The sequence below is a fragment of the Sporothrix brasiliensis genome (assembly GCF_000820605.1).
Source record: "Sporothrix brasiliensis 5110 chromosome Unknown Cont22, whole genome shotgun sequence".
Taxonomy (NCBI): domain Eukaryota; kingdom Fungi; phylum Ascomycota; class Sordariomycetes; order Ophiostomatales; family Ophiostomataceae; genus Sporothrix; species Sporothrix brasiliensis.
The window spans coordinates 1,092,172-1,114,069 of NW_024467141.1; the positions used below are offsets into that span (position 1 = coordinate 1,092,172).

Below are 21,898 nucleotides of genomic sequence, written 5' to 3' on the forward strand. Positions count from 1 at the left end.
CAACTAAAAGAGCCGCCGGCTTTGCCGACGTTTTTTGGTGCCCTTACAAAGCATCTCCGCCAAGACCCACTTTCCCGCCCGAAGCATCCAACGACTCTCCATTGATCAACCCGACGCCCCCGACTTACACGATCAAAACAAAACCGACACCGAGACTCCTCGACATCGACAGCAACAAACACAATATCCACAGCAGGGAGTAGCAATAAAGCACAAGGAAACAAGAAGACGACAGGATTTTTATCCACTTTGCGGCATCCACATCCTCGGCATGGATTCGATGCAGACCCGAGAAGTCGGCGGCCGAACACCTCAGGCGTGCGAAGCGTGGTGAGTTTTGACTGTGTCAAGGCCGCAGACAATATAGAAATGCTACGAAATATACACATTGCTGACTCTTGACATCGGGTAGCCGACGCAGCAAGACCAAGTGCAGCGGCACGCGACCACAATGCCGGCGCTGTCTGAAGCGCAAGACGCCATGCACGTGGCCCGGCGCGCCCTCCTTCCAAGATGTCCCGAGCAGCGCAGACATCCCCGGCATACCTGGGACGCCGGAGTCGTTGTCCTCGACATTTGGACAATCTCAAGCGACCCAGAGCAGTCCTGCCGTCGATGCCTACGCCCGTGTGGGCCCCTCGCAAGCCGTCGCCCTCCCCCAACGGCTGCTTGACATCTTCTTCGAGCGCCACCATGAGGTTGAATTCTGCGCGTTCTTGCACAAGCCGACAACCACCATGGCCGGCCTGCAAAACCAGGCGCCTGTTCTGGCCACGGCCATTGCCAGTCTCGCGGCGTTGTACTTGACAGCCGACGAGGCGGGCCACCTCACCAAGACGCTCGGCTTGCCGACAGCCTGCGCTGTCAGCCTGTCCGACTTCTATGCACGGCAGGCCTCGGTTTTGGGGCGTCATTTGACGGACCAGCCGTCTATCCCCACCATCCAGGCCTTTTTGGTCCTGGCCGTCCGCGAGCTCGTCGCCTGGAAAGACTTCAAGGCCTGGATGCACGCCGGCACCGCCCTGCGCATGGCCGATGCGCTGCAGCTGAGTGTGGAGCTCGACGCCGACCAGCAGGCACCTTTTGTTTTCGGGCCGACCGCGACGTCGGCACGTCGCCACGTTGGGCCCCGCCAGCGCGAGATCCGCCGCCGCACCTTTTGGGCTTGCTTTGTTGTTGACCGGCTGATCTCGTACACATGTCACCACCGTTTCTACATTTCGCTACCGCCCGTCATCTCCAAAGGCGTCGCCACCAATGTTGTCTACGGGACCCGCGGCGGCGGCGAGGACGTGCGTCTGCCGTGCGCCGACAACACATTTGCCTTTGACGAGAACGACCCGGGCCCGTGGCTCGACGACTTCATGGGGGGGCAGTCGCCCCATCAGACGCCGGGCGGCCAGCTGTCGTTGTCCCGCACCAGCGTCACTCCCTTTTACCTCTGCCTGCTGCGGCTCTGGGGCGACATGGCCCTGCTGCACGCGACCGGTGGCCGACGCCGCACTCCGTATGCGCCCACAGATCCTGCCGGGCCCTTTGCCAAGGCCAGCGACGCCATCTCCGACTTTGCCACGCAGGTCGTGCCGCCTGCCATGCACTGGTCCGCCGCCAACTACCGGCTGCACCGCCTGACAGGGCAGGCCCAGATGTTTGTCCAGTTCAATTTCCTCCTGCACCACGCACGATGTGTCATGCACCACGAGTACCTGCCGCAGCTGGACATGCAGTACTACAGCCCGCTGCTGGAGACGGACGGAAGCAACAGCAGCGGCTTTGACGTGGGCCTGGGCCTGGACTTCGACTACCGCTCGCTCATGGCGTCTGACGCGGCGGGTCTGCCGCCCGACTACTCCCACAAACCGCTCATTGACACCTGCATCGATGCTGTCAATACCATTACGGACATGGCCACCCTGCTGTATCACGGCGGCGATGAGGGTGAGGGCGCACCAGTCGGCCTCGGCGGAGCTGGTGGTGCCGGAGACGTCCAAGCGGAACGCGACCGCGGCCGCGCTATGCTGCAGTCCACTGTCGCCGCCAATGCTCTCGTGACGGCGGCCGCTGTCCACCTCTGGGTCGTCTACACCCAAACCTGCGACCGCTGCCCCAAACCGGCGGCCCGCGCCAAGTTTTTGTTGCTGCTGCGCATCATCCAGTCCTGGGAGCCCCGCTGGCCGGTGGCTGCTGCGTGGGGCCAGACACTGGGCCTGCTCTACAAGCTGTATGAGTACTCGTACGGGACCGAGCCCGTCCCCGAGTTTGTCTCGTGGGAAGCGGAGGCAGCGGAGGGAGCGGATGGCTCGACGGCGGCGGCCAAGACGTCAGCTGTGGCAGGTACAGTTTTCTCGCCGAACTGGAAACAAGGCGAAAGCAGCGCCTGCCGCGACCACCCTGGCCTCTCCTACGGTGATATCCTGCCCGACCCTGCCGCCGTCGGCCAGAGCCTGCACGACAAGGTCCGCAGCATTCTCGTGCACCCGCTGCATGCGCCGGACGTGAAGCGCAAGAATTTGCGCGTATTCTCACAGACCTTGTGGCAGCAGAACCTGTGGTTGCTGCCTGGCCTACTGGGCAACGGCGCCAGCAACGACGGACTCGACATGGAGACCATGTATATGTGACGTGGGACGTACAGAAATGGGGGCGTCAATCTTATTCAATATTGTATCGTAATAAATAATGGCAAATATGTTACAAAATGTTGTGAGTATGAAAAGCAAAATCAGAAATAAATGCGGCCGTAAGGCTGACCATATATGCCTTTTTGTCTATCCCATTTAATGCCAAAAGAGAGACAGAGAGGACAAAAAAAAAAAACAGCTCCAGCATTCCATCCCTCACAACGCCGCCTTCTTCGCCTTGCTCTTGACCGACTTGACCAAGTCGGCCAGCTCGTCGCTGCGGGTCGAGTTGGTCTTGGCCTTCTTGCTGGACTTGGCCGAAGCGCCACCACCATCCTCGCCGTCGCCGCCCTTGCGTTTCCGCCGCGCCTCGTTCTGCATCTGTTCCAGACCCAGCGTGTCCTTGTACTGCGGGTGCGACGGGTCGATGGCAAACTCGCCGCCAGCAAACACCGCCTGCAGACGTGGGTCTGCCACGTCCACACCGTGGATGGCAGCAGCGGCGCTGGCGCCGCCGGCCTCCTCGCCGGCATCGTCCTCGCCGTCGTGCCGCCGGTTGTGGTTGCGCCGGCTCTTCTTGCGCGCCTCCTTTTGCCGCTGCTTCTCGGCCTTCATCACCTCGCGCATGTCAAAGTGGCCGGCGCTGCCACGCGCATCCTCGCCGTCGTCGCCCATCAGCGCCTCCAGCTGCGCCCGCGACGCTTCCTTCTCCTTGGCCGCGGCCTCGCGCGCCGCCCGCTTCTTCAGGCGCTCCTCCTTGCGGATGGCCGACTTGGAGGCGCCCGCGCCGCCGGCCGCGCCGGCCGCGCCCGGAGCATCGTCCAGGAAGAACGGATCGTTGAAGCCAAGGTCTTGGCCGTCACCGCCCTCGGCGAGGCCCCCATCCCCCTCCACATCGCTCTCTGCCTCGGCATCTGCGTTGAGATCAGGATCACGGCCCTCGCGCTTGGCAATCGCCTTCTGCTTGCGCAGGGCCTTGCGCTCCTTCTCCTTGCGCTTGTACTTTTCCAGTGTCGTCTCTTCGCTGCCGTCCGCGCCGCCAGACTTCTTCTTGGCAGCCGCGGCGTCCGAGAGCGCGGGCGTGAACGTGATTTGCATGCCGCCCACAGGGCCGTTCTTTTTGTCTTTGCCGCTCTTCTTGGCCGGCTCCTCGGCCAGGCCCAACGCGGCGCGCATCTTTTGGCGTGCGAGCTCCTTTTTGCTCAGCTTGGCAGGTTTCTCTTTTTCCTCGTCCTCGTCGGCATCGTTTCCTTCTCCTCCGCCGCCCTCCTTGTCGTCGCCGTTCTCATCCACGCCACCAAACTCCTCTCCATCGTCTTCAAAGCCGTCCTCGCCGTCGCTGTCGCTCGCCAGGTACGCGCGCAGATCGTTCTCAATCAGCTCCGCCGGCGTGCCCGAAAACGCCTTTTTCATCAGGTCCTTGCGCGAGGTGTCTTCGGGGTGCATGTCCCACGTCAGCTTGACTTTGCTGTGCTGCAGCGCCTGCGTCACAAACTCCACCGGCTTGTAGTTGGTGGGCACCTCGGTGCACTCGTCCCGCGGCTCGTCGTCGTCAAACGTCGTGTCGTCCGGCACGAAGCGCAAGTCGATAAAGTTGGACGACGACTGGTACTCGGTGCCGTCCGTGGCCCGGTAAATCGCCTCCGCCGTCGCCGCGTCCGAGCACACCATTACCGCATAGTAGTACCGCAGCCGGTCCAGCTGGTACGACCGCAGAGCGTTGCTATCAAAGTCCGTGTCGTCCTCTTCACGGAGAAGATCCTGCTTCACCTTTTCATCATCGTCGTCGTCGTCTTCGTCGTCTTCGTCGTCGTGGTCGTCGTCCTCGGAGTCTTCGCTTCCCTCGTCGTCGTCATCCTCCTCCTCATCGCTGTCCTTTGCTTTAAAGATTTCTCTCGGCGGGCCCTCCAGCTCCTCCCGCTGCATCCGCTCCTTGCCAAACTGCGACGGGTACACCGAGATCCGCTCGATCCGTCCCCGTCCGTTTTTGGGCACAAAGCTCGCAAACATTGCCATCAGGTCCCGCGCCTTGACGTGGTCCCAGTCCAGGTTGACAATCGCCAGCCGGTGTGTGATCTCGCCCGTCGGCACCTCCGCTTCTTCCTCGCGGAACTGCTGCGTGTCGACAGCCGCCTCGTCACTGTCGTCCGCGTCGTCCTCGCCACCAAAAGGCTCGCCGTCTGATTCATCATCGTCGTCCTCGTCGTCCTCGTCAGACTCGGACTCGGATGCCGAGAAGCCACCGCCTCGTGCCGCGTCGTAGTTTGCGCGTGACGTCTTGGACGGCTTGCTTGGTTTGCTTGACGCGGACTTGGTATCGTCCTCGCTGTCTTCGTCGTCCTCCTCTTCGTCGTCCGCCGCCTCGTACAGACGCTCCAGCGCCTTCTTCTTCTTGTCCGACTTGAGCTTACGCCCGTACCGGTCAATCTGTGTTGTGGCCGTAAACTCCTTGTCTTTCAAGACCCGACTGAACCGCTTGTCAAGCTTCGTTTTTGCGTCACGCCGCGACGGTAGTCGGTACCGTGGGTCGCTCTCGAACTTGGCAAACCGCGCATCGTTGATCCGGCTGGGCGAGCCACTGCGCTCCTTGTTTTTGGGAGCCATAGCAGTACGCAGCTTGGTTCGTTGCCGAGTGCAATCGTGGAGAGGGCAGTTTGTAAGGTCAGGTCGCGGGAAAGTCGCAGGCGGCAGTTAAGGAAGGTGTCTGTTCCTGCAGTGCGCTCGTTGACTTTGTGACGACTCCTCGTGAGTCTGGATGTTTTCTGCCAAAACTTTTTTTCTGGGCTGGCAGAATCGCCCTAGCGATAAAGGCGGTGAGAGCCAACTGCCACCGCCAGGCTAGCGCCTTTCTGGCCACTCGGCCTGGCCTACAATTGGAGCCTGCAATTGGGGCCTGTAAATCATGCTTGTAAATTGGGCCTGCCAAGACCGATCTCATCCCATCTTCCTTCGGTGTTGACGTACAGAGTCCGGGGTATATGAGAATAACATGCCTAGCCACGAATATCTTGCATTTTGATTTGGCAGCATTGTAGAAGAAGAAGCGCCTCAAGGGGCCGCCCGAAAATAGAGGCAGGACACGCCTGCAGCCAGTCTTCCGCTGTATTACTAGCCAGCTATGTACAGCGTCGTATGGCCACCTTTCGCGCCCCTTCCAGGCTAACAACAGTGGACTATGCACCCACTGACGTCATCCCAGAGTCGTCGCATGCATAGCTACAGCGTACAACACACAGCTTTGACATGCCTTGGCCAGGAGAGGCAGGACCTCGCTGGCGATTGCCGACTGGCAATTAATACACTCCACCACACAGCTTCTGGGGCAGCAAATGGAAGGAGCATTCCGCTAGGTTAAAACATGGCTGGAAAAACGGTCGTGGTTGGCTTCTCTTCGAGGTGCAATACCAAGTCTCGCCAGTGTGTAAGTGAGCATTGTACTTTCCCGTTCCGTACATTTCTACCCACATTTCGTAGCCTGTTTCTCAGAGCAGTGGTGACGTATACTGACGATCCCATTGAGCGACGTGACGACGCATCTATCCCCCTCCCACCTTCCCGAATTGAGCCAACAAGCCAATCGCTGGGCCTTTCTCAATGTTTACCCTTTGCACAGTCGCACTTTCCTCCACTATTCTCCTTAAAAGCAGCTGCAGCCCCCGTTCTTGGCATTGACATTCTTTCTCTTGGCATCTCCAAAGCTTCAATCGGCGACTATTCCGTAATAGATTCACGTTTGACGCAGCCCGTCGCCTGTTTCGCAAGCCCCACACATCTCACGGAACAGACCACACAGAGTTAAGAAATAAGAAAATAACCTCCGGTTCAATCGTTCAGCCCTATCCTTACGACGATCAACGAGCACGTCCGCTCACAACATCATGGAGACCAAAGACTTTGGGATTCTCAAGAAGGGGACGCTTGGCAATGGCATAGTCGAGCTCTGCACCTCCAAGAACAGTGTGTCGTCGCTGGTGGCTGCCGATCCCACATTGGCGGCGGGCGATGCCTGGCAGACACTCTACGGGAAGTACAGCCATACCAAGGACGCCGGTGACAAGGCCGCAACCTCTCAAGTCGACGACCTCCAGCGCGCCGCACAATGCGGCAAATGGGGTCCTACGCAGCCCAGCGAGCTCTTCTTGAAAGTGAGTGCTCTGTATCTCAGCGAGCTATTATAAGTGCCTTCCGCTGACGGCCACACAGATCTACCGTGATGTTCTGGTGGTTATCGAGGAAAGCCCGGACCGGGCTATGGTCAGCCCGTCACTGCTAGGCAGCTGCGGCGTAGCACCGCTGACGGTGATCTCGACCATCCCGGATATTGCACGGCACATGGCCAATGTCATTGCTCGCGCCGAAAAAGAGGTCTTTCTGGCGACCAACTACTGGCAGGACAGTGTTGCCTCGCGCTACATCACAAACGCCATGCGTGAACTCGACCGCCGCGCTGGCGCCCGAGGCGAGCGCGTTGTCTTCAAGGTCATGTACGACCGCGGCAGCCCTAAACAACTAGTCGACCCGCACTACCTTGTCGGTGTCGACGAGTACACGGGCAAAAACGTCATGATTCCATCGCCCGAGGAGATACCCAACATCGACATGCAGGTCATGAACTACCACCAAGCGATGGTCGGCACCTTCCACGCCAAGTACATGGTCGTCGACCGCAAGATTGTCATTCTGCAGAGCAACAACATCCAGGACAACGACAACCTGGAAATGATGGCTCACTACGAGGGCCCCATTGTCGATTCCTTCTACGACATGGCCCTCATGTCCTGGCACAAGAAGATGGAGCCTCCGCTGCCGAGCTACAACTCGCCTGCCGCCGCCGGCGGGCTCAGCATCGACGGTGTGGCACCTAGCCAAGCCAACATCACACTGCCAGCGAATGCCAGCACTGAACCACCCCCTGCCGCACGACAACAGCCGCAGACTACACCAGATGCGGTACAGGCCGGCCCGACCGTCGACGCGAGGGGCGTGCGTGAGCCGGGTGCACTGGACGCAAAAGCCGCGTACGCACCTGTTGAGAGTGATAACGTGCACCGCTCCGATATCGTCACCGGCCCGACGACCACTGCCAGCACGCTTCATCCGCATGCCTCGAAAACCAGTGGCGGGAGCAGCTTGGGCAATCCAGAAATGGACAAGGCCGCTGCTGCACAGATTAAAGAAGGGAATACGGGCAGTGCCGAGGGAACCCAGGATGTTATCAAATCCAGCCCCAACAAGCCGAATGGCCCGGACCCGGCCACTATTTCCTTCTTGAGCAGCGGGAAGCAGCCAATATCGGCCGCGTCCATCCACCAGCCCACTGCCCCCGACACACTCCTCCCACAAAGCACAAATGAGCACCCGCAATACGACAGAGACATTGCAGGCGAGGTCTCCCGCGTGCAGACGTCCGTCTCGGCAAAGCCAGGTGAAACACAGATGGAGGCCATCAGCCGGCTGCTCAACCATACCGTGAACCACCTCAGGGCCGATGCGCCAGAACCGAGCGAGGGCGAGGAAATGACACCCTACATACCCCACGCCACCCACGAGCCGTTTCCCATTGCCATGGTCAACCGTCCTCCGTTTGGTCCTCCGACGCACTCGTCGGTGGTGCAGCCCCAGAACGCGGCGTGGCTTTCGGCTCTCAAGAATGCGCGAAAGAACGTCTTCATCCAGACGCCTACGCTCAACGCCGAGCCCTTGGTACCGGCCATCTACGAGGCGTGTGAGCGGGGTCTCGACGTGATTCTGTACGTGTGCCTCGGCTACAACGACATGGGTGAGCTGCTGCCACGCCAGGGCGGCACCAACGAAATGATCGCCCACCAGCTGTACCAGGCCCTCTCCGAGACGGGCCGCCAGCACCTGCACTACTTTTGGTACGTGGCCAAGGACCAGACACGGCCCATCCCGCAGAGCAAGAAGAAGCGGGACTGCCACATCAAGCTTATGATTGTCGACGAGACGATTGGCATCATGGGCAACGGCAACCAGGACACGCAGAGCTGGTACCACAGCCAGGAGATCAATGTCATGCTGGAAAGCCCCGACGTCTGCCATGCGTGGATTGATGCCCTGCGCCGCAACGAGAACACCCATCTGTATGGCGGGCTCGACAAGAAGGAGGGCGTGTGGCGCGACCACGAGGGGAAGGAAGCTGACGGTGTGCTGGGCATCGACCCTGGACGCTTTAGCTGGGCCAAGGGCTTCGTAGGCGCCATCAAGCGTGTGCAAGGCAAAGGTGGTTTCTAGGAAGAGCTGCCACGTGGCGCACGCAATGACTGGTGGTGGTCATTCCAGGAAAAGGGCAACGGGGAATGATGAACGTCTTTTTCTCTGGCGAGAATTTTTGGTGGCGTCACGTTGCATTTTTGAAGAGTTATGTTTTTTATATATGAAATGATTTTACTTCTTGTTTTCACAAGCTCATTGCCAAAGCCTCATATCAGAATCAGAAATTCAGTCGCTCTCCGTACCGCGCGTCCCTGTATTGTCCACGTTCCACATGCTTCTTGTAAACACACAAGGTATGAGTAAAACGCATGACGTGCCAGCTAAATCAAAACAAATCCTCGCTTTCCCACAAGATGGTATTTTTCCACTTTTTTTATTTTTTGGTTTCCCATTCCACACACTCTAATAACTGCGACCGAACATGACCCAGGTGTTGGCGCTGCGCTCGCACTCGGGGTTCAGGCACTTGGTGCCTTCGGCCAGCTTCTCCTCCGGCTGCTCAAAGGGAATGCACAGACTCTTCATGCCCATCGACGGGGCCTTTTGGCCATCAGGGCCCTCGGTCACCTCGTCGCTCTTGGTCAGGTCCTTGATGCGGTCCTCGCACTTTGGGTCCAGGCAGAACGGGATCAGCACCACGTTCTTGTTGTCCAGAGCCGGCACCACCTTGCTCCAATCCTTAATCACCAGACGGTGCTCACGGAAGGACTTGTCGGCCTTGTCGTAGAGGTCCTTCTGCACCGTCTCGAGCAGCGCCGGCACGGCCGTCGCCAGCTCGGCCAGCGGGATCGTGCCCTTCTCGCCCGTGTCGCGGCGCGCGAAGCTGATCACGTCCTTGGCGGCGTCCTTGGGACCAAACTCGAGGCGCAGCGGCACGCCCTTGAGCTCCCAGTCGTTGAACTTCCACGCGGGCGTGTAGCCCTCACGCACGTCAATGTCGGCGCGCACGCCGGCCTTCTTGATCTGGGCGAGCAGCTCGTCGCACTTGGCTACGTGGGCCGTCTTCTCCTCGGCCGTCATCTTGGCGGTCAACCCGACAGGGATCAGAATCGCCTGGACCTTGGAGATGCGCGGCGGAAGCACGAGGCCCTTGTCGTCGCCGTGGATCATGACCATGACGCCAATGACGCGCGTGGACAGGCCCCACGAGTTCTGCCAGACATGCATATGCTGGCCCTTTTGGTTCGGGTCCTCGACGGTAATGTCGAACATCTTGCTAAAGTTCTGGCCCAGGCAGTGGGAGGTGGCGCCCTGGATGCCGCGGCCATTGGTGGGGATGTAGCCCTCGACCGTGGTCGTGTAGTAGCCGCCGGCAAACTTCTCGTTCTCGGTCTTGCGACCGCGCACGACGGGGACGGCGAGCAGCTGCTCGTAGACACCGGCGTACAGCTCGAGGATCTCAAGGACCTCCTCGCCGGCAGCCTTCTCGGAGACGTGGGCCGTGTGGCCCTCCTGCCACAGGAACTCGCGGGCGCGCAGGAATGGAGTCGTCTGCTTGGCCTCCCAGCGGACGACGGAGTTCCACTGGTTGAGACGGAAGGGCAGGTCGCGGTGGCTGCGGATCCACTTGGCGTAGTAGGGGTACATGACGGCTTCGGAGGTGGGACGGACGGCCACGGGGACCTCGAGGTCCTTGTCGCCGCTGTGGAGGTTAGCACAAAGGGTTGGATACACAAGGCTCATGCTCATAATCAAAGACATCCCAGCATCGGGGGAGACTCACGCTTTCGTCACCCAGGCCAACTCAGGGGCAAAGCCCTCGACGTGGTCCTTCTCCTTCTCGAGCGACTTGGACGACAGGAACATGGGGAAGCTGGTCTCCTCGACGCCCATGTGCTCGATGCGCTCTTGGAACCACTTGCGAATGACGTTCCAGATGTACATGGCAGGCGGGCGCAGGATGTAGAAGCCGGCAATTTCGTTGTAGTAGTCGATCATCTCGGCCTTGAGCACAACCTCCTGGTACCACTGCGCAAAGTGGTCGGCCTTGCTAACGGTGATGCCGATGATGTCGTCCGCCTTCTTGCCGCCCACAACGGCGACGGTCTGGGTTGCCGCCTTGGCGGCCTTCTCCGCCTTGGCCTGGGCCATCTTGGCCGCCTTCTCGGCCTTCTTGAGCGCGCTCTTGGAGGGCTCCGTGCTCGCGGGGGCAGCTGCGTCGGCCATGTTTGTTGATGGTGACAGGGTTGTCAAAAAATGGTGATATTTTGGGGATGCCGTGAAATTGGCGATGCAGCCACTTTTGAGGACAAAAGTAAACACGCTCGGGTCGTTCAAAATGCGCAATGCTCGTTTCTCCCGTGAGTCACCCGGACAGTTGTGTCGTCTTCTCCGGTGATTATTTTCTTATCCCAACTGCTATTTTTTGTTTTTTGTTTTCAGGCAGGGAACGATCTCAGGTATATTAGTCTATTTATTTGGAGGGCGCTATATGTCCTATCTTGTCGCCGTGCCGCCTGACTCTTTGGCGGCTGCCATGCCAAAATCTTTCCAGCTGCCCCGCACTCGCGGGCCCCTGGTTCGCTTCAGGCGTTGATAGAGGGGCCAGAGCCCGTGGAACCTCCTTATCTCTCCTCGCCTGACCGAGAGGGGAAAGCGGTGTGTCTTAGTTGCACTTGCTCGTCGCTTTTCTGCCAGGTCCCTCCTTCCCCCTGTCCCTGCAGGGCATGGATCAACTGATTTTCCGTCCAAATATCAGGAAAGTGCTATGGAGCACTGTAGAATCCCGTTATCTTACCAACAGAGGGCCACTGGTGGTTTTGTCTATGGCTTCCCCTGTCTTCTATTCCCCTCCACGGCTCCCCTCTTTTTTGCCCCTATTGTGAGCAAACTTGCAGGCCCCAACAGCAACCGCCGGGAGCTACTGCTGCGAAGCTCTCCTATTTTTCAGAGCCACTCAAACTATACGAAATATTTCTGCCTTGGTAAAAGAAGCTACATCGACGTCGAAAAGCACGACATATCCCCCCTTCACGACCAGGCGGCAGTATTACGTCGACGGCACTCCCGCTCCCGGACGAGAATCGATCGATCTTTGCAGTTCTCGTTTCCGTGATACTTTTTCCGTTTTCAATTCGCATTCGCCTCCATCCACACCGCCATCGCCATGACGTCCATGTTCGAGCAGTCCCGGCAGGGGACGCTCTTTTTGGGTGGCCAGAAGATTTCTGGCACCGACATTCGTGATCAGAACGGTAAGTCGGGAGTCGGTTGTGTGATTTTGTTGCCCGGGCTGCCGTACTGACGCTCCCTTTCCGCAGTGATGGCAACACAGGCGATTGCCAACGTGGTCAAGAGCTCCTTTGGCCCCAGCGGTCTGGACAAGATGATGGTGGACGACATTGGCGACGTGACGGTGACCAACGACGGCGCGACGATCCTCACGCTGCTCGACGTCGAGCACCCGGCCGGCAAGATCCTGGTCGACCTGGCACAGCAGCAGGACAAGGAGGTGGGCGACGGCACGACGTCTGTGGTGCTGATCGCGGCCGAGCTGTTACGGCGCGCCAACGAGCTGATGAAGAACCGGATACACCCGACGACGATCATCACGGGCTACCGCCTGGCGCTGCGCGAGGCCGTCAAGTACATGAACGAGAACATTAGCATCAAGGTCGAGCAGCTGGGCCGCGAGTCGCTCATCAACATTGCCAAGACGTCCATGTCCAGCAAGATCATTGGCTCCGACTCGGACTTCTTTGCCAACATGGTCGTCGACGCGCTCCAGGCCGTCAAGTCGGTCAACACCCGCAACGGCGAGACCAAGTACCCGGTCAAGGCCGTCAACATCCTCAAGGCCCATGGCAAGAGCTCGACCGAGTCGGTGCTCGTCAAGGGCTATGCGCTCAACTGCACTGTGGCCTCGCAGGCCATGAAGACGCGGATAACGGACGCCAAGATTGCCATCCTCGACATGAACCTGCAAAAGGAGCGCATGAAGCTGGGCGTGCAGATCACCGTCGACGACCCGCAGCAGCTCGAGCAGATCCGCGCGCGCGAGGCCGGCATGGTCATTGAGCGCGTCGAGATGATCCTCAAGGCCGGCGCCAACGTCGTCCTGACCACCAAGGGCATCGACGACCTCGTGCTCAAGCTGTTTGTCGAGCGCGGCGCCATGGCCGTGCGCCGGTGCAAGAAGGAGGACCTGCGGCGCATTGCCCGCGCCACCGGCGCCACGCTGCTCAGCACGCTGTCGGACCTCAACGGCGACGAGCGCTTCGAGGCGTCGTACCTCGGCCACGCCGAGGAGGTCGCGCAGGAGCGCATCTCCGACGACGAGTGCATTCTCGTCAAGGGCACCAAGGTGCACTCCTCGGCGTCCATCATCCTGCGCGGCCCCAACGACTTCTCGCTCGACGAGATGGAGCGCTCCGTGCACGACTCGCTGTCGGCCGTCAAGCGCACGCTGGAGAGCGGCAGCATTGTGCCCGGCGGCGGCGCCGTCGAGACGGCCCTGCACATTTACCTCGAAGAGTACGCGGGCACGGTGGGCTCGCGTGAGCAGCTCGCCATTGGCGAGTTTGCGCAGTCGCTGCTGGTGATCCCCAAGACGCTGGCCGTCAACGCGGCCAAGGACGCCTCGGAGCTGGTGGCCCAGCTGCGGTCACGGCATGCGCTGTCGCAGCGGGTGCTGGACAAGCCGGCGGCGGGCGGCCACGGCGCTGCGGGTGCGGCGGCATCGGCTGGTGCGGCCGGTGCTGCATCGGGCGCGGCGGGCGGTGCCGGCGGAGCCAAAGACGCACAGCAGCTGGCGTCGCAGGTGGCCACCTCGCAAGGCAAGTCCGCGGCGGCCAAGCAGCAGCAGCTGGACGACGAGAAGGCGATTGCGCGCAAGAAGGGCTACAAGAACTACGGCCTGGACCTGATGCGGGGCCGGGTGGTGGACGAGATCAAGGCAGGCGTGCTGGAGCCGAGCATGAGCAAGGTGCGACAGCTCAAGTCGGCGGTGGAGGCTTGCATCAGCATCATGCGCATCGACACGCTGATCAAGCTGGACCCGGAAGAGCAGAAGGAGGATGACGGACACGGCCATTAAAAGGGGGCGGCGTCGGAGAGCCTACGGCATTAAGTTTCATGGCGGATATGTATGAAAGGTCCATGTTTCGGAAATGTACTTGTGATAGAGAAAAAAAAGGGAAGTCAAAACGAGACCCAAGGCGGCGCCAATACAATATACAATACATTTTACGTATCTTCTTATTCCGCATCCGTGTTGCCAATCATCTGAGCACGGAGGTCTCGTGCCATGTTTGCACCACACAAGATTCGAACGAAAGTGGACTTTGGAGGTCAACGCGAGTCGGTGAGCAGACGCATTCTATGGTGTTGTGAACTCCAAATCCGTTCAAGGAGTGGTCATTTGAACAGCCCCTCATAGATAGTGCAAGTACGAATGTACCTTCCCCCTCGCTCCATCCCTGCGGGTGCCAGTGGGCCGCCTATCGTCGGCTTAAACGCTAAGAACACGCAGACCCGCCCGCAGTTTCCGTCTTGCAAGCGGCCTTCATGGGCGTCGATTTTCCCTGGTGAATGACACGGAAAACGGAGTAGGAAGCAATAAAATACGTCCAACATAAAAGGGACTCTGGTTTGACCAGCTCCCCGTACATCCTGTCCGCTGTTTCTTTGATGTACATTTTGTCGAAACGTTTTTTTTAAAAGAAAAATTACATTAGCACGACAAGGACGATGACAACGGCAGGAACGACCAGGAACGTTCTCCACCACTCTGTCCTGCTTGTTTGGGGCAAGTGCGGTCAGATTATGTGCCCGTTGAGTACAGCATACATGCAAAAATACTGCTCTTGATGGCTTGTGCTGTTTTGTCTTTTTCTATTCGCCAATCACGAACTGAACTTTTAGTCACAAGCTCACAAGCGCCTTCTTTTCTTGGATTCTGTACTCAACGTCCTCCGTAGAAAACAGCCCGTTAAACCAAACTGCATAGGCCAAGGCCGGCCGTTGCTGTACCTAGTGCGGCCGATCTGCCCTCTCCAAGTTCTGTTATTGTTCCATTGAATCTTTCCATTGTGGGCCTATATATACATATACCACACCGGTTCCTGCATCCAGGCTTCTCTTTTTATCTTCATCGTCGAGTCGTGTCTCGAAATCAACTTCTTTCCTTATCTGCCAGTTTGCATCAAACTAAGCAAGAGCTGACGCTAGACCCACGCACGCCTACGCACCTTCCCCCGCGAACGACGAAACCGTCTGCCATCGGGTCCTCCTTCCTTTTTCATCATTCATACGTGAACAAGAGGGATCCTGGAATTGAGCCGACCGGAACTTGCACGATCCATCTACAGCAAACTCTGACGACGAAACGCCCAGGCCTTACCCCAATTGCTTCATTTTGCTTCATCGCCATATATGATGGGCTCTACAGGCCACGACGAGAGCCTGCCGGAGGCGACGGACCCGGCCCTCGTCCTCGCGCTCCCGACGGCGCAAGAGCGCCGCAAGGTCTGGGAGCTGACGCACACCATGTGGGGGAACGCTCTCGTTCTAGACGACTACCTGAAGCGCGAGGAGTACTTGACGACGGTGCCGCTGGCCATGGAGAGCGGGATCACGCACTGGATCCTGACGGACAGCCGGCGGCCGGCCAACGACCGGCCGATCCTGTCGAGCTGCGAGACGCTGCGGAAGCACGCCATGTCGGCCGAGGCGTCGACGACGGCGACCGTGGTGGACGGCATCGCGCACGGGATAGCGTCTGTGTTTACGGACCCGGCGTACCGGGGCAAGGGCTACGCTGGGCGGATGCTGGAGGAGCTGGGCCACCGGCTGGAGCGGTGGCAGGTGACCAGCCCAGCACATGAAGAGGTCGGCGCCAACAGGATGGCCAGCAAGACGGACAGCGAGGGAAACGGAAAGGACGGTGCACCCAAGACGCTGTTTTCGGTGCTCTACTCGGACATTGGCAAGAACTTTTACGCGAGCAAGGGCTGGCCGGCGTTTCCCAGCACGCACCTGTCGTTCCCGCCGCTGGCGTTGCCCCTTTCGGACACGGAAGACGGCGCAGCGTCCTATACGTCCAAGGCTGTGCACAGCGAGGACGGCAGTTTCACAGTCACGCCGCTCGGCTACCACGAATTGACGGAGCTGTGTCCGATTGACGTGCAGCTGCTGCGCGCGCGGCTCATCCGGCGGGCCACGCGGCGGGCCGTGCTGGGCGGCGGCAGCGGCCGGCCCAGCCTCGCGGGGCCGAGCGTCACGCTCGTGCCGGACCTCAACACCATGCTGTGGCACCTGATGCGCGAGGACTACATGACCAAGCACATTTTCAGCAAGACGCCGACGGTGCGGGGCGCTCTGTGCACCTTGAACAACGCCCCCCAGCCCGGCGGCAGCGGCGTCATTGTCGAGAAGCAGCGCAGCATCTGGGTCATTTGGACGCGCGGGTACTACAGCGGCCTGAAGACGCTCAACGGCGAGGGCAACACGCTGTACATTCTGCACGTGGTGCTCGAAGACCTCGACGACGACTTCCCGGCGGACCCGGGCGAGGTGCCCATCTCGCAGCAGCACGTCGACGGCTTTGCGGCGATTGTGCGCATGGCGCAGGGCGAGGCGGCGGCGTGGCGGTGCGGCGAGGTGCAGCTGTGGAACCCGACGCCGGCGCAGCGGATTCTGGCGGAGCGGAGCGGCATTGCATACAAGGAGGTGCTGCGGGATAAGGACAGCATCCCGAGTCTGCGGTGGCACGGTAAGGGCTTGTCGGAGGACGTGGACTGGGTTGCCAACGAGAAGTTTGGCTGGTATTAGAACGAGGTGGGAGGCGGTGGTTGGCTCGTCTTGCCTTTTGATTTGGTTTACAAAGTGGCACTTTTGCCTGGATGGGAGAACAGCCCTCTCCAATTTCATCTATATTACCGTCTTTGAGTCAAAAATGAAAACAGTTGCAGAGTGCTTTCCGAAGCACCCCCACAGCCCCGGAGTTTGTTTCGCCGTACGATGCCGCTGGTAGTGGCCCCGTTGTTAGCGCTTCTGTTCACTGAATCACAGACTAGTTATTGGGGCTTCCGGGGCGCTGGCGCTCGTTTTAGGCGGGTATGGTTACCCGCTTGGCGCTGCGGGGTGCCGGAGGCCGGGCCAGCAACAGCATGCCTTGTTGATTTAAGGCGGCGGACAGCGACTCACGATGAGAATGGCTGCCGCTTCTCGTCTGATAGTTTGAAAACGGAAAACAAATTCGTATTGTGCCCCAGCCGCCGCCAAAAATGCCTCCCACATCCTACACCATGGTCGCGTTCATCAAGCGCAAAGAGGGCATGTCCCTCGAGGACTTTTACACGCACTGGGAAGACGTCCATGGACCGCTCGTCAAGCCCTGGGCCAAGAAGCACGGCCTCACCTACAAACAGGTATGTTTGTCCTCCTTTGTTTGGGAGGGGGCCTCCCTTGGTTATATCAAACAACGCGGCTGACCTTCAGGTCCACACCGGCTCAAGCGCCCCGACCGGCGTCGACTCCGAGTTCCTCAGCAAATACGACGGCTGTGCCATCTTTGAATTCGCAGACCCCAATGCCATTACGGTGGCGTTTGCCGATCCGGAATTTAAGCGGGATGTGTCGCCGGACCAGGAATACTTCATGCAGGAACAGGTGACTATTATGACGACGGGCAGCACTGTGACCATAGTGTAGGGTCTCCTGTCCGTCCCAACTGTATATTGCTGATCAGTATTCACCACGTCGATGAACTTGTAGCCATAAAAACAAACTTGCGAATATAGTACAGTGTACGTGAATGCACATTGAAACATACCCAATAAGAAATAATAACATTTAAAAATAAATAAAAAACCAAGTATACGGATGCATCCGGAGTATGTAGGCGCCTCGAATCAAAGATGAAACCTGTCGACGTCAGCCAATGCTCATCCTGTCGTCGAACGTCACGCCAACACACCACCATTCACAAATTTGTACATCGAGTTGCACGTCTTAAAAAGTGTGGCCAGCGCCTTGGCCTTGTTGACTTCGTCGAGTCTGCGGTGCCTTTCTCTGCAGGCAGTATCTTGTTCAATTCAGTCTACACAGCCCAATCCTCCCCACATGGAGATGCAAAGACATTTGACAGTCAAAACAGGCTCACAGCCTATACCTCTCTCATTTCCTTTACGTGCGTGAAGCAGACCAAAGACGGCCAACAGCGAACTGTTGTTTGTCTTGTACCGGTCAAGCCAGAGCCAAGTGGCCCAAGTTCCGCTGTCCCAGGGTGAGGGCTACCTTCAGACAGGAGCGTGCAGAAATAAATGATATCACAGCCTGGTTCTCGAGGCCGGGCAAGGGTGGGTTGCAGTGGGAGGGTTGAGCAACAAATCTTGTTTTTTAGACGAGATCCCGTCTTAGCGTTGATTATTTATATTATTCTTTTAATGGCCCACTGGCCCTTAGTGCAGGCTAAAGAGACTGCTGTTTCAAAATGGAACCGCTGTCGACGCCTAGTGCAGTGACGACCTGGGAAGGGGGCTGGGGGGCTCGGTGTTGGCCTAAGGCGTGGCCTGTGGGGTGTTGGCTACAGGGCAGCCGGGTGGCTAGGCTGGGACAGGAAGGCTAGACGGGTTGCCCGCGCGAGCCACTGACGTCAACACTGTCAACCATTAATGGGTGGGAACCAATATGTACATCACCAACTCAAATTATGCACACACAATCTAGCAAACAAACCCTGCCAAACGTGACACACTGTCTCTCCACACGACCACTTTTTGTGTGCGTGTAAGTGTGCGTGTGGGACTTGCACTGATCTCTGATTTGCCACGCGATCGAGAGACACGAAAAACGGGAAACGAATGACTGAAAATGACGGAACACTGAAGAGGACAAACGGGATGAAGCTAAATACGCATATATAAACAAAGACCCGTCCTAGTCGAGTTGATCCCAAGCTGGACCTGTCGATACCTTCTCCTTTCGATGCACAACGTTGAACAGATTATTTTCAAGGCCGACTTACACCAAAGCCACCGCGCAGAACACACACGTGAATCGCACCATCACCATCCCCTACACAACCATCACGACCACCAACCACCACAATGCCTACCGTCCTCGGCCTCACAAACGAGAGCTACGACAAGCTCAAGGACATGTCGACCCAGGACATCGGTCCTGACAACAAAGGCCGCCTCTCCACCATCCTGCAGCGCAACGTCGCCGCCGGCCGCGCCATGGACACCCAGCTCTGGCGCGCCCTCTGCGACGAGCCCGCCACGGCCGTCGCCTACATGGCCAAGGACTGCGTCATTACCAGCCCGCTCGTCCCGCCCGCCGATGACGACGAGGGCGGTGGCGACAAGTTCGCCAACGTCGTCGCCGGCAAGGAAAACGTCGAAAAGGCCTTGTCCAACATGTCGCCCCTGCTGTCGTACAAGTTCCACGACATCAAGGTCGTCCAGATCGACCTCATGGCCGTGGCGGCCGTCTACCGCGTGACCGTGTCGCGGCGGACGTCGGGCGATGGCAAGGGCACGAACAAGCGGGACGAGATTGAGGATCTGGAGATGGTGGCGCACTCGTCGTGGCGGCAGACGGCCGGCGCCGACTGGGAGCTGTGCGGCCATTGCGCCGGGTTTGCCGAATAAAAGGAACTACGGGTTGCGCTTCTTCTTCCTATAGTCTTTTTATTTTCAATTTTGTTTATTTCTTGGGAATACCACTAGAACAAAACAGTTCTATTTTCTTTGTTTTCTTTACATTTGTTTTCTTGTCGAGATTTGCGTCTCATTTTTGCCTCGTTTCTGAGCGGATTTAGTTGCTGCGTTCTTTTTTTTTTTTTGGTTATTATTAATTTTGCACCATAAATACCATTTCAAAAATCATGAAACCAGAAAGGAATGGTCTTGTCACTTGGTAATATTGTGGTACATAATTTTGAACGAAACGAAAACTCAATATCACTTTGCAATATTGCTTCAACGCTCACAATCAGTTTCTCCACTGCCAAGCCTGTGTCTCTGGCTAAACGAAGGCGCATAGTCTCACGGTCGCATGCATGCATTATTTCGTCATCCATTTCCCGTCCGCCTTTGGCTTCCCGCCCTTTCAAGCGTGCGCAGGACGTAAAGTCATGTCGGATAGGTCACGCCCGATCATGCATGCTACCTGCCATTATTTCACGTTACTATTGCGTATGGGTGAGCATGTTAACTGTTGAATAGTAGCAAGAAAAAAAGAAGTATTCTCTATTATGTAAAAGAAGAGCTGTTTATTTCTTTCTTGTAAAAAGAAAAAGAAAAAAGAGGCTTCAAAACCCTCACAGTGTTGATCAAATCGTCCGTCGTAAGGAAACAGAGAAATAGGAAAGGAGGAAAATAATAAAATAAACAAAGGTCATCAACCAAATCCCAATCGCCCATAAACCCGCTGGAACATCACCAAAATAAAAAAGTAGAGCGTACTGGATACAAAATTTGATATTTCGTTTTTCCTATGTTGTAAGCCGCCAAAGAGCCCCCCTCCTCATCTACAGTAAGGACAGTCGATAAGTGGGATGATAAAAGAGAGACAATGATGAGCCCTACAGCAAAGGAATCAGAGACCACAAATTTATGCAGACACACCCAGGGCGCTGTTGAAGGCGTCCGCCGCAGCCTGGCCGCTGGCGGCGTTGGCAGCCGAGGCAGCGCTGTTGCAGGCCGACACAGCATCCGCGCCAGCCTTGCAGTTGGAGCTGAGCTGGCCGCAAATGAAGCCCGAGATGACCTTGATGTTCAGGGCCGAGCCGTGGCTGAACTGAGCCGAGTCGACCGGCGCGAACGACTCCTCCTTGCGGCCGTCGAGGCCTGCGGCGAACTTGATGGCGGGGTTGGAGCACGAGCCAAAGTCAAGAGCAGCGCGACGGAGCTTCTTGACGCGCTTGGCAGCGCCCGAGGCGGCCTCGCAGGCGGACTGCTGGGTCTCGCACTGGGCAACGCCGCCCGAAATCTGGCCCGAGTTGGCAGCCGTGGAGCAGGCGTTGTGCTGGACAGAGCAAGAGCGCTGGAGAGCAGCACCCTGGTTGACAAAGGTCGAGCCGTCAACCGAGAAGGGGCGCTTGGGATCGGCATCCGAGCTCACCACAGGCGGAGGAGGGCCGCCCAGGGCGCCCGTGAAGGTCTGGACGTTGACCGAGGCCGAGGCACGGGACTTGACCTTGACGCCGGCGACGGCAGTCTTGATCTCAGCAGCCGACAGGTCGGCGACCAATAGCTTCTGGGAGTTGATGCAGCCAGCGGTATCGGCGGCATCATCGCAGGTGTTGCCCTTGGCAGTCGGGTCGCCAATCTTACCAGGGGCGAAAGTGCCGGCCTCGTTGGCCAGGGTCGGGTCACCGCCGACGGCAGCGATCTGCTTGGCGACGTTCACGGCAATTTGCTTGTTGCCCGAGGCAGCAGCCGAGGCAGGGTCTTGGTGCTGGGTGATGGCAGCAATCTCGGGGTTGACGGCGGTCTGCGTGCAGAGAACCGACTCCAGGCCGACAGAGCCGGTGTTGCGCTCCAGGGCACGGTAGAGAATGGCGTTGACCTGGCCGTTGACGTCACCAGCGGCGACGGCATTGGTGAAGACCTGGTCGGCAACGATCTGCTGGAGACAGTCGAGGTCCTTGACATTGGGAGCACCCTTGGCGGCGGCAGCGTTGCCGAGCAGACCGAAGACGGCGTCCTGGATGGCCAGCGGGTTGTTCTGCTGCAGGATGGGGTTGACGACGTCGAGGATGTTCTGGTGCGAGTGCTCCTGGGGAACCTCACGCTTCAGGACAGCCTTGTACAGAGAAATGTCGCGAGCAGCGGCAGCGCCAGCGAAGGCGAGAACGGCACCAGTAGTCTTCATTTTGTAAAGATGGTAGAAGAACGCGTTACAACAACAAGAGAGTGTATAAAAACGAAGTGAAGAGGCCCGGCCTGAAAAAGCAAATTATAAAAAAGAGTGTAAGGAAGATAAAAAGTTCACAGAACTGTAGAAAAGAAAGAAAGCACACTGGGTGAGAAAAGAGAGCGGTTGTTGAGTAGGACTGGAGAAAAAAGAGAGAAGAACAAAATAGAGAGAGGCTC

General features: G+C 58.1%; 9 protein-coding genes across 9 annotated transcripts; 6 read left to right on the forward strand and 3 right to left on the reverse strand.

Moving 5' to 3' along the window:
• Positions 1-271: 271 nt before the first annotated feature.
• SPBR_08197 (uncharacterized protein) lies at positions 272-2,621 on the forward strand (the record flags this gene model as incomplete). Its single annotated transcript, XM_040766435.1, has 2 exons — positions 272-330; positions 413-2,621. The coding sequence occupies 2 exons, from the start codon at positions 272-274 to the stop codon at positions 2,619-2,621; spliced, it is 2,268 nt and encodes a 755-aa protein (XP_040614597.1).
• Positions 2,622-2,837: 216 nt separating this feature from the next.
• SPBR_08194 (pre-rRNA processing protein) lies at positions 2,838-5,225 on the reverse strand (the record flags this gene model as incomplete). The annotated part of the gene is made up of 1 exon (XM_040766432.1): positions 2,838-5,225. The coding sequence occupies one exon, from the start codon at positions 5,223-5,225 to the stop codon at positions 2,838-2,840; it is 2,388 nt and encodes a 795-aa protein (XP_040614598.1).
• A 1,274-nt stretch (positions 5,226-6,499) lies between these two features.
• SPBR_08196 (iq calmodulin-binding protein motif protein) lies at positions 6,500-8,873 on the forward strand (the record flags this gene model as incomplete). Its single annotated transcript, XM_040766434.1, has 2 exons — positions 6,500-6,766; positions 6,825-8,873. The coding sequence occupies 2 exons, from the start codon at positions 6,500-6,502 to the stop codon at positions 8,871-8,873; spliced, it is 2,316 nt and encodes a 771-aa protein (XP_040614599.1).
• Positions 8,874-9,257: 384 nt separating this feature from the next.
• On the reverse strand, positions 9,258-11,021 carry SPBR_08328 (prolyl-tRNA synthetase; the record flags this gene model as incomplete). Its single annotated transcript, XM_040766566.1, has 2 exons — positions 9,258-10,497; positions 10,579-11,021. The coding sequence occupies 2 exons, from the start codon at positions 11,019-11,021 to the stop codon at positions 9,258-9,260; spliced, it is 1,683 nt and encodes a 560-aa protein (XP_040614600.1).
• A 940-nt stretch (positions 11,022-11,961) lies between these two features.
• On the forward strand, positions 11,962-13,890 carry SPBR_08283 (T-complex protein 1 subunit alpha; the record flags this gene model as incomplete). The annotated part of the gene is made up of 2 exons (XM_040766521.1): positions 11,962-12,049; positions 12,116-13,890. 2 exons carry the CDS (start codon positions 11,962-11,964, stop codon positions 13,888-13,890), a joined length of 1,863 nt encoding a protein of 620 aa, XP_040614601.1.
• A 1,340-nt stretch (positions 13,891-15,230) lies between these two features.
• SPBR_08452 (uncharacterized protein) lies at positions 15,231-16,625 on the forward strand (the record flags this gene model as incomplete). The annotated part of the gene is made up of 1 exon (XM_040766690.1): positions 15,231-16,625. The coding sequence occupies one exon, from the start codon at positions 15,231-15,233 to the stop codon at positions 16,623-16,625; it is 1,395 nt and encodes a 464-aa protein (XP_040614602.1).
• A 476-nt stretch (positions 16,626-17,101) lies between these two features.
• Positions 17,102-17,507, forward strand: SPBR_08751 (uncharacterized protein; the record flags this gene model as incomplete). Its single annotated transcript, XM_040766989.1, has 2 exons — positions 17,102-17,224; positions 17,295-17,507. The coding sequence occupies 2 exons, from the start codon at positions 17,102-17,104 to the stop codon at positions 17,505-17,507; spliced, it is 336 nt and encodes a 111-aa protein (XP_040614603.1).
• Positions 17,508-18,904: 1,397 nt separating this feature from the next.
• Positions 18,905-19,450, forward strand: SPBR_08723 (uncharacterized protein; the record flags this gene model as incomplete). Its single annotated transcript, XM_040766961.1, has 1 exon — positions 18,905-19,450. One exon carries the CDS (start codon positions 18,905-18,907, stop codon positions 19,448-19,450), a length of 546 nt encoding a protein of 181 aa, XP_040614604.1.
• A 964-nt stretch (positions 19,451-20,414) lies between these two features.
• Positions 20,415-21,677, reverse strand: SPBR_08498 (uncharacterized protein; the record flags this gene model as incomplete). The annotated part of the gene is made up of 1 exon (XM_040766736.1): positions 20,415-21,677. The coding sequence occupies one exon, from the start codon at positions 21,675-21,677 to the stop codon at positions 20,415-20,417; it is 1,263 nt and encodes a 420-aa protein (XP_040614605.1).
• Positions 21,678-21,898: the final 221 nt, after the last annotated feature.